Genomic DNA, 17,112 nt, shown 5'->3' on the forward strand with positions numbered 1-17,112 from the left:
CTGTCATCAGCTTATACATAACAAAGCTCCTCATTTGAAATGATAGTGTCACTGTTGTTTAATGTATTCTACAGCCACATACTCTCCTCTGCTTCCAGATCTCATTTTTGTGCAGAAAGACTCATTTTAAAAGGGGAAAACTGATATATGTTGGCTGTCAGGTGCATTTTCATTCAAGTGTGTTTATCTGGACTAAGAATCCAGGAGGACTGTTGTCACTGCAGGTGAAACGTGTCTTTTGAACCTGGCGATCCATCAGTTACACTGCTAATATTGCATCAGTTCCGAGGATTCCTTGCTTTTGTATTTCACTACAGTGCATGCTGCTCACTTTCTGTAAATACTGACCTCTGCAGAAAAGAGCTGTGATGAAACTGGGATGTTTTTTTTTTCTTTTCATGGAAAAGCAGGAGAAAGAGAATGCAAACAGGGAAGAGAGACAAAAGGGACACGCGACACTAAAGACCTCAGTTTTACCACTACCGCTATTTCTCACAACATCTGGAATTATGTTGTTGAGTCTCATCCTCTGCTTTCTGTGCACATATCTTCTTTTCTGTTCTTCTTTTTTCAGAAGCGTGTGTGTGTGTGTGTGTCTGTGTGTGTGTGTGTGTGTGTGTGTGTGTGTCTGTGCGTGTCTACTTGTGCGTGTCTACTTGTGCGTGTGAAACATTGTTTCAAGCTATCTAGTTATTGGAACGGAAAGGAATGGCGGAAGGCTGGTCCTGAAGAGCAGGCCTCTTGAGGGGGGAAGAGAGAGAAGACAGGGGCCACAGGCGAGTGAAAATCCTTTTTTGTTGTTTTGGCTGATTGTTGAGACACAGAAGAGGGGGATTAATTTGTCTCAAGGTCTGACAACAACCATCAACAGACAGCAGCTTTCCCCCTTTTTTTTTCTTTTTGCTTGTTTATATAACTGGTGCCAGTACCGGGTGTGGGATGACAGTTTTGTAAAGATGCACAGAATAATCAGATCATGGTCAAAATATAACATGGTAAACGAGAACAAATATGCCCTATGATTCCAGACAAATCTTTAAATTTAATTCCTTTAATTATAACATCATCATAGCCTGAATAATATAGTTACAAAATGCATACCTTTTGGGGGCTTTAACATGTGGACTTCTGGATTTCCCTGTTCCTATTATAAAGTCACACCAAATCCTCAAAAAACAGTTTAAGACAGCAATATTTGAAATAATGATGTAGTATAGTAGCTGTAGTATCACCAAAAGACAAAGAACTTTCCCACAAATATATGAACATTTGTAAAAAAGTAAAATACGTATAGCAGATTTAAAAAAAAAACAACAACGTTGTGTGGTTTTTTGAAACACTGTAGTTATGAGGAATACAAGGAAAAATAATCTTTAGAGAAAATGGGACAAACATTATAGCCTGCATATTATAGTCTCTTAAAATATATGTTGGCTTCACTGATTTAAAAAAAATTAAAAAATTAAAAAATTACTGTATTGAGAAGGCCATTCATTTACACGCAAGCCTTATTATTTCTCATAAAGACACATGACATTTTCTGCAGCGGCTCGTAGCAAGAAGGGACACAAATATAAAGGTGCAGCTTTTCAAGACATTCGGTGTTATCTAAAGTGGAAAAATATTAACATCACAGAAAAATATAATAACAAAGATAGTCTAGCTGCTATTTAACTTCTGGTAACTACACAGTAAGACATGTTATACCAGTTCTAAATTATTTTCGTCTCTAATAACTGGTTGTAAACCTTTAAATGTTTGGTCACACAGTCATGAACCCTAATCACGCCCCTTTTTCCTGTTGGTCCCTTTTTTTTCTCTTCAGTGGAATAAACACCAGTGCCAACCAGTCAGTGTTTTATTGATACGGAGCAGAATGCTGTAATTTTAAGTGTTAATGGCTTATGTTAAAAAAATAAGAAGGAAAAAATGCAATGATAAAGTTTTGTTATCAAAACTCTGGTTCTCAGGTGGTGAATTCTGCCTTACAAAGAGCATTGTTCATTTACTGTATATTGCATTAATATACAGATCAAAGATACAAAAATATAATTCCAGTGTCTCAACTTCACATGCAGTTTTGTTTAATGGGACTGTGTGTAGCTATTTTTCAGCTTGCATGATTTTCATTCAGTGATACGTAAACAGATTCCTGTCAGACTCCTGTCTGCTGCACCTAACTATCGACTCCCAGCCACCCAACAAGCAGAGCGTGTGTTGCCGGATGCTCAAGCATGTGTAAGAGAACTTCAGACTCTAGAGGTCTCCATCCTTCAGCATCCCCTCATCATCATCCACCTATTCTCCCTCCTCCTCCTCCTTCTCCTCTCTGGCATTTTGTGCAGCGGAGGAGGATAGGAGGAGTGACTGCTGAGGAGGAGACAGAGGGGACTCTGAGACAACACGTCCCACGCCAGAGCCAGACAGCCAGGGAACTTTGATTTGACGCCAAGTAGCCTGCGATCAAAATTACAATGAAAAGAAAGAGCCTCGTTTCTTCCTCCTCCTCCTCTTCTCCTTTTTCTTCTCGGGAGGCTTAGATATGTCGGGCGTGTGCAACATATGATGTCGTTGGACTCATAAGCTCAATGAAGATTTATTTATCTCTGATTTCGGTCCTTAATTCGCTGATGGTGCCGCTTCGTTGTGCTTGCGCTTAGGTCAGCCGAATGAATTTGAAGGCAGTCTGAGCGCATTGTTTCCAGCTCCGTTACATATGGGATTTCGAGCCGTGATGTCTGCAATCTCTCGCTCTTTGTTTCTGGGTAAGTCACTTTCCATTTCTTTAAAAGACCGGATTTATTTATGTAAAAGCAGCGCAGGCGTGTTGCTCTGAAAATTGCGGATGTGAACACCGAGGTTCATTTTTCGTATATATTTAAATATAATTCTCTTTCGTTGTTTCACGTGTCGTTAAGACCACATCTGACAGCTTCGGTTCAGAATGATGTCAGAATATATCTGTTGTCTATTTTCTCTTCCCCCTTATGACACTTTAAGATTTGGGTGAGAAATGACTACATTTACATTTAGATTCATCTTCAAAAACGCAAACGCGCTGTAGCCAACCGTGCGCTTTCTCTCAAGCTGGGAGCTCTCGAAAATGGGACAAATTAAAGCAACGTGAAGGGGATAAAAGTTCACCTGACCCCTCCCTTCAAATCTGCTTTCAAGATTTATTGACCCTGCGCGTTCTTGTATTGGCATTTTCTTCAAAGGCAGGCCCGCAGCAGATGCACAAAAACCTCCTTTGTCATATTTAAACAAAGGGAAATAATTCATTAATTTCAGTAACCACCAAGAAAACACTAGGTTAAAAAAAAGATCTCTATTCTAGCTCTTCTGGATGTCAGTGATTAGATTTGTTAGGATAATTGTTAGGATAGGATATCTTGAAAGGATCTCTAAAAAGTCTTTTTTTTTTTAAATTGTTACTCTTATTTTATTATATCATAAACCATAGATGGACCTCTTTTTATTTTATAGAAACAGAAGTTTCATTTGTCTCCAAGGCTTGATTTTATCACTACTGCTATTTGCTGTGTTAACAGTAATCCTGCTTCTATTATTACTGTTACTAATATTATGGGATTGTAATGTAGAGGGGGCCTGGAACTGTTTCCAGGTCTGAAGCTCAATGAGGAATGTTTAATTCCACTGTGACCTCTCTGACTGGAAGTTACAGTTAGCACTGCGGGACGGTGTGTTAAAAATGACAGCCAGTACGAGGTGTTATTCACCCCACTGCTGTCTCATCACCTGTGGTGTAACTGAGGGGAAAACTAGTTTTGAAAGCCACAGATTTGAAAAGACAAACTAACAAAAGATTTTAAAGTTTGAAAATTGTCTTTGACTGGGTGCTAGAAAAACTTTGAACCCCCACCCTGGTTGAGAGTTAGATTGGTTGAGTGTAGCCATATGAGGAGAAATCCACACGGCTCGTGCGCTCTGGTCTGAGTTCCGAGGTCGTGCTCTGGTAGTTTCTGTGTGGCTTGCTGCTTGTTGCGTATTGCAGTCTGGAGAGAAATCAAAAGACCTCGGCATTTGTTTTTAATTTTCTATTCCATTAGTTTAGACATACAACTGATGTTATTTGCTTATGCTTGATGTGGTTTGTGCTGCAGGCTTGTAAATGCTTGGAGAGTTTGTTATCTTCGTCTCCCATTATTCAGTCACTGACATATTGTGGTGATATGTCTGTGGAATACCCTGTCCAATGCCTAATGCGTTCAGTGGAGAGATCCTCGTCCCTCTGGACCTGGTATAAAATAAATAGATAGTTGAAGGATGGAGATATGTATGGATAAGCTAACCTGTCATGGCTTACATTGGTAGACCAGCAAGTCCAAAGAGTGTGGTACGCTGTAATGCATACTGATCCTCTGTTAAACTAAAGGAGCTGACTCTGCAGAGAACACTGCATGCAAGTAAATTTTAGGTTTAGGTCAAAAAGCACTCTGTAACACTGGGCAATGATGTAGGCTATTTTAAGCTAAGCATGCAGATTATCATAACACCAGCAGTGCTTTTCCGGTAATGACGATCTTAAATAATGCAACCGGCTCATTCAGGAGAAGGCGAAAACATTACACATTATCCCTAAATAATAGCAGTTGTTTGCTTTTCTTAAAATAACCATATGACTGCGCCTTGAGTATTAAATGACTTGTTGCCATGGTGAGGTATTTTTCCCCTCCTTTGTCATGTTTAAGACAACGGAAAGAAAACTAGTTTGTGCAGCGATGTGACTGGATGGCATGTTCAATACAGTTGGAACCGGGGTCACACGTCTCTCATCCAAGAACAAAACATCCATCAGTCATCCAAAAGAGTATTCACCCACCCCCCAACCGAGGGGATATGCAGCTTTTCAAGCTTGGCTGCTTGGCTGTACCATACCGAAGGACTTTTTTCCTCTGAATTTATAGCCTGCATTAATTCAAGATCAACTAAAAGGCCAAGCAGAGGGAGGAGGTGGCTGTTTTATTCTAAAAGAGGATCAATAGTCATTAATAGGGGCTCCTTTTCTTTTAATTTGGATTTGGCTTCGCAAGTCCTGAGACATCCTTAAATTAATATCTGTTGGAAATGTAATATCCACTGGTCACATTACAGATAAGTAGCACAATTAATTGCCACAGAGAGTTCAATAGCTCCCTTCGGTAACTCTGCTGATGTGAAGTAAGAATCAGAACAAGGTCATACAAAACTGAACAAATCAAGTAACTCAGTAAGAGCACAGGGCACGTGGCAATTTGGCCAGGTAATGGAGACCAGTGATTGATTGCGTGTCTGTCCCAGTGCCAGGATTAAATGATTCTGAATGGGGGGAATTTGAAAGTGAAATGACTGTCCAAAAAGTAATAACACAATCTAAGTCACTTGACGGAAATCTAATTTGAAAGTATGATTAGCTTTTATATGAGAGCCGAACCTTAGCACCTTTGCTTCTTTTTCTTTTTCCTGCATGGCCTTTTGGGCCTCAGTGTCTAAGAAAACTGCAATGTGATCACTGCAGTACAGCAGGCTCTTAGCATTAAGATGTGTGCTGATGTCCACATTCATACAGTATAACACTGAGAAGATGGCAGTGCCTATGTAAGTATGCTAGTGTGTGATGTAGATAAAGAGAGCAGTGGCTCCAAACAGAAATTCTGTCCCATTCTATATTTAGCATGTCTGCCGGGGTAGGCAGAGGATCTCTGAAATGTGAAGATGACAGGAGCCTCCTGAGCCAGAGGTTATGAAGTGACATCTTGATGTGTTTGTGCCTGAATCACACTCCCACACACACACACACACACCCTGCCAAAGACTTCTGACATTCCTGCACACCCAAAGACGTTCCGATATTTGACGTCTAGTTACCATACATTAAGGCTTAGTTTTGATCTTCTTTTGACTCATGTCGTGCGTCAGTGTTATCATTTGGCATCCCCGTTCTATATTTTCAGCTTTGAAGGTATTTTGTTTTTTGTTTTTTGTTTTTTTGGGGGGGGGGGGATATGTGGTGACTCTGGAAGCTCTGCTTTGCAGGACTTGAACTTGTGTGATGTTTGACTTCTTACTTGCATGAAGACTAATCTCATGTTTTTAAAGCATAAACCATTCAGTTATTTTCAATTTTACTTGAATTACCAAGTTCAGTTAATTTTCTTAGTTGTTTCACACATTGGGACTAGTGTGATTTTACACAAAGTGTGTGTAAAAATCCCTATCATTTAGCGCGAATGCAGGACTTACAGTAAAGTGTAGCTGCAGCTGTTGAAGGAAATTTTGTACCAATGCTTTTTGTTGAATGACTTCCCTTGCACCTACAATGTCAGTTATTTTACATGCAGAACGAAGTGTAAAAACACTTCCATCCAGAGAGGATTGTATTACTCAAAACAAAAATGCAGAATCTGACTGGCTCATCAAGGGCAGAGCCCTCTGGAATACAAAACCTGCAACAATGGTGACTGAAGAGGCCTACAGATGAGTGCAGAGGTCCTGCTGTCCTCAAAACAATTGAACCATATCATTAGCAAACACTGATTTGCCTTCCAAGCACTTTCCTTCTGATGTGTATGGCCTTTAAATGACAGCATGGTTCCCTGAATAACAAGCCATCCTCTTTTTGTACCTGGGGGGATTCTTCATGTTTCATTGATTGTGGTGCTTTTAGTTGGAAGGTCTTTCTATTCTGTCGCAGCAAACCGAATGCCACGCTTTGAATGAGAGCGTTTGTAGGTGAAAGTCTAACTGCTTTGTACAGTAAGTGCTTTTATTCCTGGAGGATCGAGGCAGGTTTGTGTTTTCACTGAAACCGAAGACATCCGAAGGAAAAATATACAAAGATTGTACCGCTGGAATCGTCTGCAGTTTTCCACAATATTTCTTTGTTTGGCAGTTCCTTCATCTTCGTTTCACCACACCCGCAATTTCCGAGCCACCCGGTCGTTATTCTGCACGAGCCGTTTGTCGCTTGCGTCCTGCAAAATGAAACACACATGCGTAGACAGAGGTGGGTTTGTGTAGTGTTTCTGACCTACACAAACCCGGCCCCTTTCATCCGTCACTGGGAAAATTACTCCCAGATTGTTTTGGAACGTATGAACAGGAACTGCCTATTTCACTTTACTGCTAATCTTTGACAGATGTTCTGGAGAAGCTCACGTTCACATTAACCAGAGACACATGTGCAGTCTATGCTGGGCTGAACAGCAGTATTAATGAACGTCAAGACTCCACTGATAGTCAGGATGATCAGATTGAGTGAGCTGTGACACATTTTAAAGGAAAGTGAATCTGGTTACTGAGTGGAGGAAATATTTTCTTCTATTAAGTCGCTAATATTTTGCAAATGAGCTTTTAGGGCTTAAACATTTTTTTGATCAGTTGATTAACAAATTGGAAGAAAATGAACCATCGCAATTAGGGGGGAAAAAGGAGAGTAGCTGTAAAATAAAACAGCAAAAGCACATACACTTTACGGGAAACATAATCGTTCCACCTGCATCTGCTTTTATTTTTAATGTTTGCATCTGGCAAGAAAATGTGCTCTAGCCATGTTCTTTACTTGTTTACTGCAACCATTTGATCTTCTTTTACAATATCCATTCATAACAACTAAACCAGCTTAAATCTTATTTATGGTTATGTTAAAGGAACTCCCGTCACATAGGGATAGGGAAAGATTGTGGTCTTTGTTATTTACTGAAAAAGTCAACAGTGGCTATAAGAATGAGACACAACTTGATTGCAGTATTTAGCACAGCATTGTTTAGAGTATTTAATGTTTAAACTAAAACTTCGGGATTCAGAACTTGCCCTCTGAATAGCTAGGATTCACCCCGACCATTTACCAGTGAACTCCATGAGGCAAACAAATCTCAAGAACATGTTGGAATCAAGCACGCAGCAAGAATATGTTTGCCTAAAGTGTGTTGTGCAATCCAGATTCGTTCTGTATACTCATCATTTGTTGAAAGCAGTACTGAAACCAGGAACGCCTCCACAGGTTTTTTGTTTTGGCTGTTTCACAACAGGCTGGACCAGATGTCACCTTGGGGAAGGGGTGCATCTGAATTGATAAATCAAAAAATCAATAACTCATTTTGTCATTTTGATCAAGTGTCTTATTAGATGAGCTCAAGGCAGCGTTCACCTTACAAAATAACCCTTCACCTCATCACTTGACCCCACTTCACATAGCTCTCTCACCAGCTGACCTAAGTATATAGATTTAGTTAACCATGCTTTTTCTTTAACCTGCAGCCATCGTGAACAATATAATATTTTAGTGCTAAGCATGCATATTTCATATGATCATGTTAGCAGTGAATTAAAGTAGCAACAGCCTAGCTTGCTCCCACAACCGATTAGCACGACCCTTTTTTGTTTCCTCTGCACCACACCATATTCTGCTGACTTATCTGCTGATAAACAGATTTGCTCTTTTGAACATCCTTTTATAGTACTGTGCAAAATTCTTGAGCCACCCCTCATTTCTTTATATTTGGCTTCCAAGGAGCCAGATGTTTCTCCAGGATTTCTAAAGGTTTGCTTTTTCACTCCATTCCTTGTTCCTGACCAAGGAATGGTCAGTGCTTAGTCACCATGAGTCAGTGCTTAACACTGACTCATGAATCAGCATACAGTAAATACTGTGTCCTCACATAACAGACAAGTTAGAGCAAAAACATTTCAAATAATGAATTGTTTCTTTAGGTGTATGTTTACTAGCAGACTTGTGTAAAAACATTAGCCGAATTAGCTGAATCTATGAAAAAATAGCAAAAATAATGCTTGTCACAGTGTGTCGAGGTATGTCAAATGATACAAGAACTGGACTGCTAATCAGCTGCAACAGTTCCGAATCACAATTTAAAATTTCTGGTTCAAACTGTCGTCAGTACAAAGGTAGTCAGGAGAGAGTAGCTACAGCCATCTGTAAAACACAGTGGAGGCTCTTTCATCGTCTGGAACTGCATGATATTATAGATCTTTGTTAAAATCCATGGAATTATGACCACAGAAAAATACAGTCACATTTTAATTCACCATGCAATTCTATCTGGAAAGCATCTGATTGGCAAAGGCTTCATTTTTTAGCACGACAGTGATCCCAAACACTCTGCCAGTGCAGTAAATGCATACCTGGACAGAAAAACACACACTGGATCACTATCAGTCATGGATTTGCTTCCACAGAGCCCAGACCTCAATATCACCGAAGCAGTGTGGGATCATCTTGACAGAGAAGAGAAAGGCAGCCAACATCCAAAGGAGAGCTTTGAATGTCCTTCAAGAAGCCTGGAGAGCCATTCCTGCTTAAAGGTGTTCATACCAAAGGCTCCTTAGAATTCTAAATATATTGTTTTGCCTCATATGCTGTATTTGCATTTATGTTTGCACATGTCTCAGTAAATTATCACACCTACTTCCCAATTATTTACCAAAAAATAAAGAAATGAGAGTACAGCACTTTTAGTAAATACTGCCACTTTGTTAGAAAACACGTTCTCGTCCTTTTAACCTGCTTAACAAGCAATAGTGATGGATGGCCTCCATCCATGATCTCGAACACATCCTTGGTTACCAAAGTTACACATCCAATGACAGTGACCATTTCTGTCAAACTAACTTGTAGAAAATTATGGTGAAGATTTATCAAAAGCATTACAGGTTCTGACCAAGTGTCAGTATGAAATGTCTTTAAAGTGAGAACAGGTTGTAAAAACGGGTTGCAGATTTGCCACATCAGGATCAGATTGTACAAAAATGAAGCAAGCTGTTTAAAATTTGAATAAACTATAAGATAAGAGATAAGATAAGATAGAACTTTATTAATCCCTCGGGTGGGTTCCTCTGGGAAATTCGATTTATATTCGATATATATATATATATATATATATATATATATATATATATATATATATATATATATATATATACACACACACACACACACACACACACATAATTCTGATAGGGAGAAAATGTGTAGGAAAGTGAATGAGTGGTTGGAAACATTGTGTTGTTCTCAGCAATCTGTGATCTATTCTACCGTGGCCATTTGCTCCAAAGGGAGGATTCTTGCCTCATTTGCAGAAGTGATACACTGTGAAAGTAAATGAAGCTAACTCGGTTACTAGCTTTATAATTTCTTGGAAAATCTGAAGTGATTTGCTGCTTGTGAGCATAAATGTTTTAATCAAGGTCTATGATTGTGTTATGTAAGCAGCGGGCAGATCAAAGAGTGAACAAAGCTGAGATAAACACTGATGCGATTGGTGAGGTGGAGCAAAGAAGTGTCTCCCATTGATTCACCACACGGAAGGTCTGTCTTGATATTAATTTCTTTGCGGCTATTGACAGTACTAGAAGCAGGATGCGGCCTATTGCCAATCAAGCGTTCTTCAGCTGCAATCAAAATCCACACACCTTGCAAAAACACCATTTAAAATGATTTGTTTATCAGTGGTGGGGGTTGAGATGCTATCATCTCTGAGCTCCCAGCACTGTTGTGGTGCTTTCAAGTGCTTTCTGCCTTAGTGAAAACTGGCAGCGCGGAATAAAGCTGGCATGCTTGTCTTCTCTAAGCAGAACATGCTTTTGATCTATGTTCTCTGTCTCTGAAACCAGGTATATCTCTTGTTTTCTATGCAGCTGTGCAATCCAACTGTGCAGAAAAATAAACTGCTAAAAAAGCCTATTGCTCAGCTGCCTTTCATTTTCAAGCAGGTTGGGACAGGGCTTACACTTACTCAAAGAAAATAAAGTTACACTACTGATTAAACATTTATAAGCAATTATCAGCACACAGCGGTCAAGCATCCATGCCTCACCAAAGTCACCTGGAAGCTTGTTAGGATGATTGAAAATAACAACATGTGAATTTATTGGTTTCATATAACTTGTTTACTCAAAAGACTGGACCTCGACCGAACGCTCGGAAGTCTTCATTTTTGGACAAGTCTCGCGCATGGTTCCATTTCCAGTGTACTGTCTGCCAATAATTGATCATTTCCTACCAGTCTTACTTTAATTGGTCATGGGGTGCACCTGTCAGAACCCAGTGTGTGTGGTGCCTCATGTCACACTGTGATTATTGATTATTGTGTCCAGATTCCAACTTGTAAGTTTAAATGGCATCATGCTGCTTAGATGGGAATCAGCAAGAGAGCACAGCCGGACTATGACCACAGGGAATCATCTCCATAAATCTACATAAATCAGAGAGGATTTTTTTTTTCAATTCTGAAATGTATATGAATTAATTCCAGCGTGTCACCAATGCACAAAATATTGATTTGCCTTTCTCTCTGCGTGGAGTTCGGCTGTAATTCAATTCCACAAATTGACTGCAAATGAATGAAAGCAACTTGCACTAAGCCAAACAATGAGATCCTAAGTGAGTTTTTCTTTCCACCCTCTTCTCACACTTTTCTGACTGACTGAACAGGAGGAAATGTTCCACGTCGCTCTAGTTAGACGCCTGCCGTTCCTTTCAATTTGAAGCAGTCGAGTAGCCCAGCAAGCAGGACACTCCATTAGGTGTTTTGAATGCGCACGCTCCTTTGTCTCACTCCATTTCCTCTTTTGCCTGCCAGTCTTCCCTAAAGCCTTCGTTGCTTTAATCAGCAGAGGCCCTTCTGCCCTTCAGACATTTATCTTCACCTGCGCTTGGTCATCACAGCGCAGCCAGGAAAGACCCAAAGATGGATGCTGTTGGAGACAGCGAGAATTCGATGGTCATTGATTAGAGAGGCATAAGAAAAAAGTGGTTACCTGCACGAGACCTGAGCACCATCTGGAGGATCCCTTCCTCCCTTAGTGGATGATAGCATGAAGTCAGATCTCTGCCCACTGTCCAGCTGAGATCTAGGACAGTTTTATATCAGCAGGGAGGCAAGAAAGTTGTAACTTTAGTAAGTTTAAACAGTGGCCTTAATCTCTTTATGGACTGTAACAAAAGTTTGGAAATGACCTTTTAAAGCTCTTTATAATATGCAATTCTGCTGATAATTCTTCATAGGAATAAAATCCCTTGTCATCAGAACCTCACCTTGTGTAATTGCGCTTTAGTAGAAACTGTAAAATTCCATAATTAGGGTCCAGGCTTGGGTTGGCAGTCCTGTTCTCCTGCAGTGGATGTTGCGTGATGGATGATTTCATTATCCAACCACAATGCCGGCCACTTGGTCTTTCATACCACAGCGAAAACATTGTAAACCGAATATCATTCATCAGCTGCTCCATTGTCCACAAATTAAGTATATAATACCGCTGATTGCATTGCAGTCAGTATTTTCAGATTTAAGCACCCAGAGCCTTTTACCGGGTGAAAAGGTTGAGAAGTTTTGTTGTTTTCACTTTTGATAAAGTAACTTATGCAGGCACTCAGGCTGTGGTCAGGGTACAGCATGATGTCAGTGCTGAAAAAGCTTTTTTCCCCTCTTGCCCTCCCGTCTCTTTTCCCCCCTTCCCGGCAAAGTAGTTCAGAACAGATGGCACCACCACCTTTTTTTCCGACTCGTTAGACTTGACCTGTTGATGAAATGGAGCCTTTACGCTATACTGCCCATGCAGATGTTTAGCTGTACATATTTCTGTGTGTGCGTGTGTGTGTGTGTGTGTGTGTGTGTGTGTGTGTGTACACTCTCCTATAAACTGCCCTGCAGCAAAGGAGGGAGAGTCCACAGCCTAAAGGTATCTAAAGTATAAATGTTACATTTACATCTTAACAGCCTCTATATTTTTTCCAGGACCAGGAAAGCAACTATATGGCTTTGTATAGATATAAAGAGAACAGTGTGGAAAGTTTTTATGTTTGCTACTGCTGCATAGCCACATATATACCCGAGTGCTCTGCAGCACAACAACCCTGCAATTAGCCAATGCAGAGCTCATTCAACAAAAATTATGTTTTTGCCATTCTGTTTGTGACATTTTCTACAGTTTCCCCGAGTGCGGCCCTCTTTAGCCTGGTCTGTCATGGAGTTTGTCAGGCTCAACTTACAGAGTACCACATCTCTTGCTAAGAAACAGACAGGGGCTTAGGACTGCATTCAAGATGCCTGTTATGGTTTGGCAATGTTGTCCAAACTGTCACATTTTGTATGAAACTTGTCTTATTGTAGTTGCTGGATGGAAGTGTTTAAGTGTCTAAAACTGTTGTAGTAGCAAGCGAAAACTGCACTTCGAGTTTGATGTCTCTCTTAAAATTCTTAAGCATGTAGCTTTTTTCTATTTTGGACTTTCCGTTTTTCTCCCAGCATCAACCCTATTTTTTTTAATGCTATGTCTTTCTTCAATAGGGAAATCAAGAGTGCTATAGCATTTGGCTTGATTTGCTGTCTGGGATCCAAAGAAGCTGAGGAGGAGGAAATAGCAGAGTTTGCAAATTCAAGCTCTTAAAATAATTAAAGTTGGCGTGATGACTCTGCTTTCTAGACGGGACCAAGCTTTAAAAAAAGGCAGCACTGGGAGTTACCACACAGCTACAGCGAGCTGTGTTGTACTCAGAAATTAGGAATAATGAAGGTTGCTATATGCAATATGCAGATAAGATTACATTAAAAATCTGTCAGTGTGGAATGAAATAAAGCTTTTGGCCACTGACCCATCATAGTAGAAAAATAAACAAAATTTTCTATTTAGAAGAGGGAGATGTTGTTTACTCTATTAACCTTTCCTCTCGGTTGCACTCTTGACATTGAACAATGTGGAAGAGGCCGACTCGTCGCTGGCCCTTTTGCTAATGAGGCAATTAAGTCTATCCTGTGTTGGTTGAGCAAGGGGCCGAGAGAGCAAGCCAAGTCATCTGCTGTCTCAGCAAACACCAAGCATCTTAGCCATGCCGCAGTCAGAATATATAACAAGCTCTCCTTTGTTGTAATGGTCTTCCATTCCTTGTGGTTCTCCCTTGTCAGTGTGACCCACAGCACAGCTGGAGATCACAAGCACCATCAGGCTCTGTTTATCTAAGTGCACTGAATGGTGGCAAATGGAAATTGAAGAAAAACACTAGGTTAAAATAATGTTTGAGCTATACTCGGAAGCTGTTGTGAAGCTGTGGTGGAAATTGGGTAGGATAAATTTGGTCATTTGTTAAAATAATGTAAAAAACACAGTGGGCACTATTTAGGAATCAAGTTCCAACCGTCCATCCATTCTCTTTTGCTTATCTTTATCAGGGTCGCGGGGGGGCTGGAGCCTATCCCAGCTATCATAGAGCGAGAGGTAGGGTACACCCTGGACAGGTCGCTGGTCTGTCTCAGGGCTAACACATAGGGAGACACAAACATTCGCACTCACATTTATACCTATGGGCAATTTAGAGTTTCCAGTTAACCTAACCGCACTAACTGCTTATCTTTGGACTGTGAGAGGAAACCAGAGTACCCGGAGAGAACCCATGCAAACATATGGAGTGAATAGAAAGACCCTGGCCTGATGGTGGAATTGAACTCAGGACCCTCTTGCTGTGGGGCAAGTTGCCTCTTTTGGAAACACAGTGATCAAACCCTGATACAAGGTTGGTCAACATATTAAAATGTTCTAACCTGCCAAATTAATAAAAGAATTTATATATCTATACAATTATTCTAATAAGACTCTTCGTAGGCGCCTTTACGCTACTCTCAAACCTAAGCGAACAAAGCGAAATGGAAGGACTACCTTGTAGTTGCTATGCTACTACATTAGCAAAACTAAGCTAACGTACAACTTACTCACCTAGGAAAAGACTGGTAAAAATGCAATGACTCAACAAATGATATGTAGCTGGTATATTTGTTCAAATACCTAACTCTATTTGCCATGTTTCTTTTATAGTATGGCTTATTTGTGAAGAAAAAAGGAAGACTGAATGACTCTAACACCTCTAATAGACTGCATCCTGTTGTCAGGGGTGGTGTATGTCGTGTTCGGAGTTTTATTTTAGTACATAATGGAGTAGAGTGAGGAACTGATCATAGACTCAAAGGTTCTCTCTGTCTTTTGAACCTGTATGCTGATAATCAGAGCAATCCAGATGCATGTATGACACAAAGACATATTATACAACCACGTGCATACATCATTGATAGAGAAGCTGTCAGTGTGTGAGGCTCATACCTGATTCCCATTCTTGACACATCTGAGTGGCAGTGTGGAATTGTGGCTTCCTTGAGCACTGTCTAGGATAATGTTGATTGCTGTGAAATGTGCTGCATGCATTAAAAACATCCTTGCTACCCATTTAAATGTGTTTGACAGCAATTAGCATGTTTACGCCCTCTTAGCCTACTGACTGTCTGCTATGAGTAGCTGCTGTGTCATACAAAAGGGGCCAGCGTTAGGGCCTAAGTTAATGTGTTTAAGGGATGCACAATTCTAACGAGTGATAACCGAAGGCTTACGGCTGCTCAGAGGGGATTAAGGGACGTCGTTGTCTGTCTTAAAGCTCAGGCTTAACCATCATATTCCTTTTTTTCCCTCCTCCATCTCTCCTCCCTGGTAATGAATCGCCAGTATTCCCTGACACAAAGCATGAAAAAAAGAACATCTTACTCGGTAGGGAATAAAGATGGCTGCTCATTAGCAGCGGAAAGGTGTACCGAACCAGAAAGAGGAGATGTCTGAGTAGATTTGTTTGAAATCAATGCTTGTCTTCTGAAGCTTCATCTACAGTATGGGGCTGCCACAAGATATCAGGCAAGATTTCCAAAGAACTTATGTCGGCATGCAAAAGTGTGTGCATAAGCCACACAGGCATTTGTACATTTTCCATGTTACAGCAGAAGGACCACTAAGGCTCCTTTTAGCATCAGATTTCAGCCTTCTTGTGCAGGTTTCGCTGTTGGCTATAACATATCTGCCTTTCATCACGTGACCTGATCAATACGGAGAGATTAGCCATGCATGGCGTGAGACACGGGTGCCCCCGAAGTTGCAGGACCGTCACAGAGGTGACGGTTTTCAATTACAGGACACTAAAGATGCATAGTGGCAAGGGCACCACAAAAAGAGCACAGTAAGCAACAATCTGCATTGGCAGCTGGCCACATGTGTTCGCTGCATGCTGAAAGCACCAAGCATGACAGATTACATGCCTTTTCAGCAAAATATACTAATTTACCCTGAAAGCACATGAAACTTTCTTTTTTGTCTCGCTGGAAAAATACATGCTTGAGTTGTAGGCCTACTGCAGATGAGGTTACAGCACAAGCCATTAAACGTTTACTTTATGCTTTGGTGGTATTTAGTATGTAGAGCAACGGGTTAGAGGGACAATTTAAAGCAGTCTTGTTACAACAAGATTGAGGCAAATGATACGACTAACCTTTGGCTCCATGCATATACCTGCGCTGTCATTTATCTAAAGCGGGCGGTCCTGTGCTAAGATAGATAGACCAGGGCACAGTTTTTCTGAGGTGACATCAATAGCTCTGTCACTCGCCCCTGTGGCGCCCGATCGGGAGACCTTTACCATTGACATGCAAGTTAGCGCTTGATTGTCATCTGGTAACTGTACTACACCGAGTCTTTGGGGAAATCACAATGCAACTGCATCGGCTTATTTTTGATTATTATCAAAAGTTATTGCATTGAGCATTCCTTGCGACATGGTTAGAGCACCGCCCACTCTAACATCGCCTTCATTTCCATATTTCACTCCTGTTTCAGCACATATAATCGAAATTCAGATTCAGTGGAAGGGAGAATAGAGGTTATGCTGTAGGGGTTAGAGAAGGGTATTTAATCCGCCCTGTCTTGTGGGTGGACATTTCAATGTATTACTGCACACATTATTATCTGAATTAATTAGCATGAGCAGCAGAATGTAGGTTTTGCAAGCCTTCATTATTTTATGTATTGATTTTTGTTTAACACACCTGTAGTTGAGCTCAAGTAATCCTACTTATTGTTTATTTATCACTCCTGCCACAGCTAAAGCATATTTGAGTGAAGAGCAGAAAAACAAATAGATGCCTTTCTTTCTTTCTTTTTTTGGTAGACTCCAAATGTTCTCCTACATTGCCAGTGTTTGCCTGCATGGCATTGGAACGCAATAGAAGCATGACTGATATTTCACTAGACTTACCAGCATGGTCATTAATCCTAATATTTGGACTGTAGCCA

At 40.5% G+C, this 17,112-nt stretch overlaps 1 protein-coding gene across 1 annotated transcript in view; it reads left to right on the plus strand.

The window, feature by feature from the left end:
• Positions 1-2,321: 2,321 nt before the first annotated feature.
• clmpb (CXADR like membrane protein b) overlaps positions 2,322-17,112 on the plus strand; it is an 86,450-nt gene continuing 71,659 nt past the window's right edge. Inside the window, exon 1 of the mRNA XM_082503704.1 lies at positions 2,322-2,765. Coding sequence (XP_082359830.1) covers positions 2,717-2,765 — 49 coding nt within the window. The 5' untranslated portion in view covers positions 2,322-2,716. The remainder of the gene's footprint in view (positions 2,766-17,112) is intronic.

Source organism: Aulonocara stuartgranti, assembly GCF_965226115.1.
Source record: "Aulonocara stuartgranti genome assembly, chromosome: 14".
Taxonomy (NCBI): Eukaryota; Metazoa; Chordata; class Actinopteri; order Cichliformes; family Cichlidae; genus Aulonocara; species Aulonocara stuartgranti.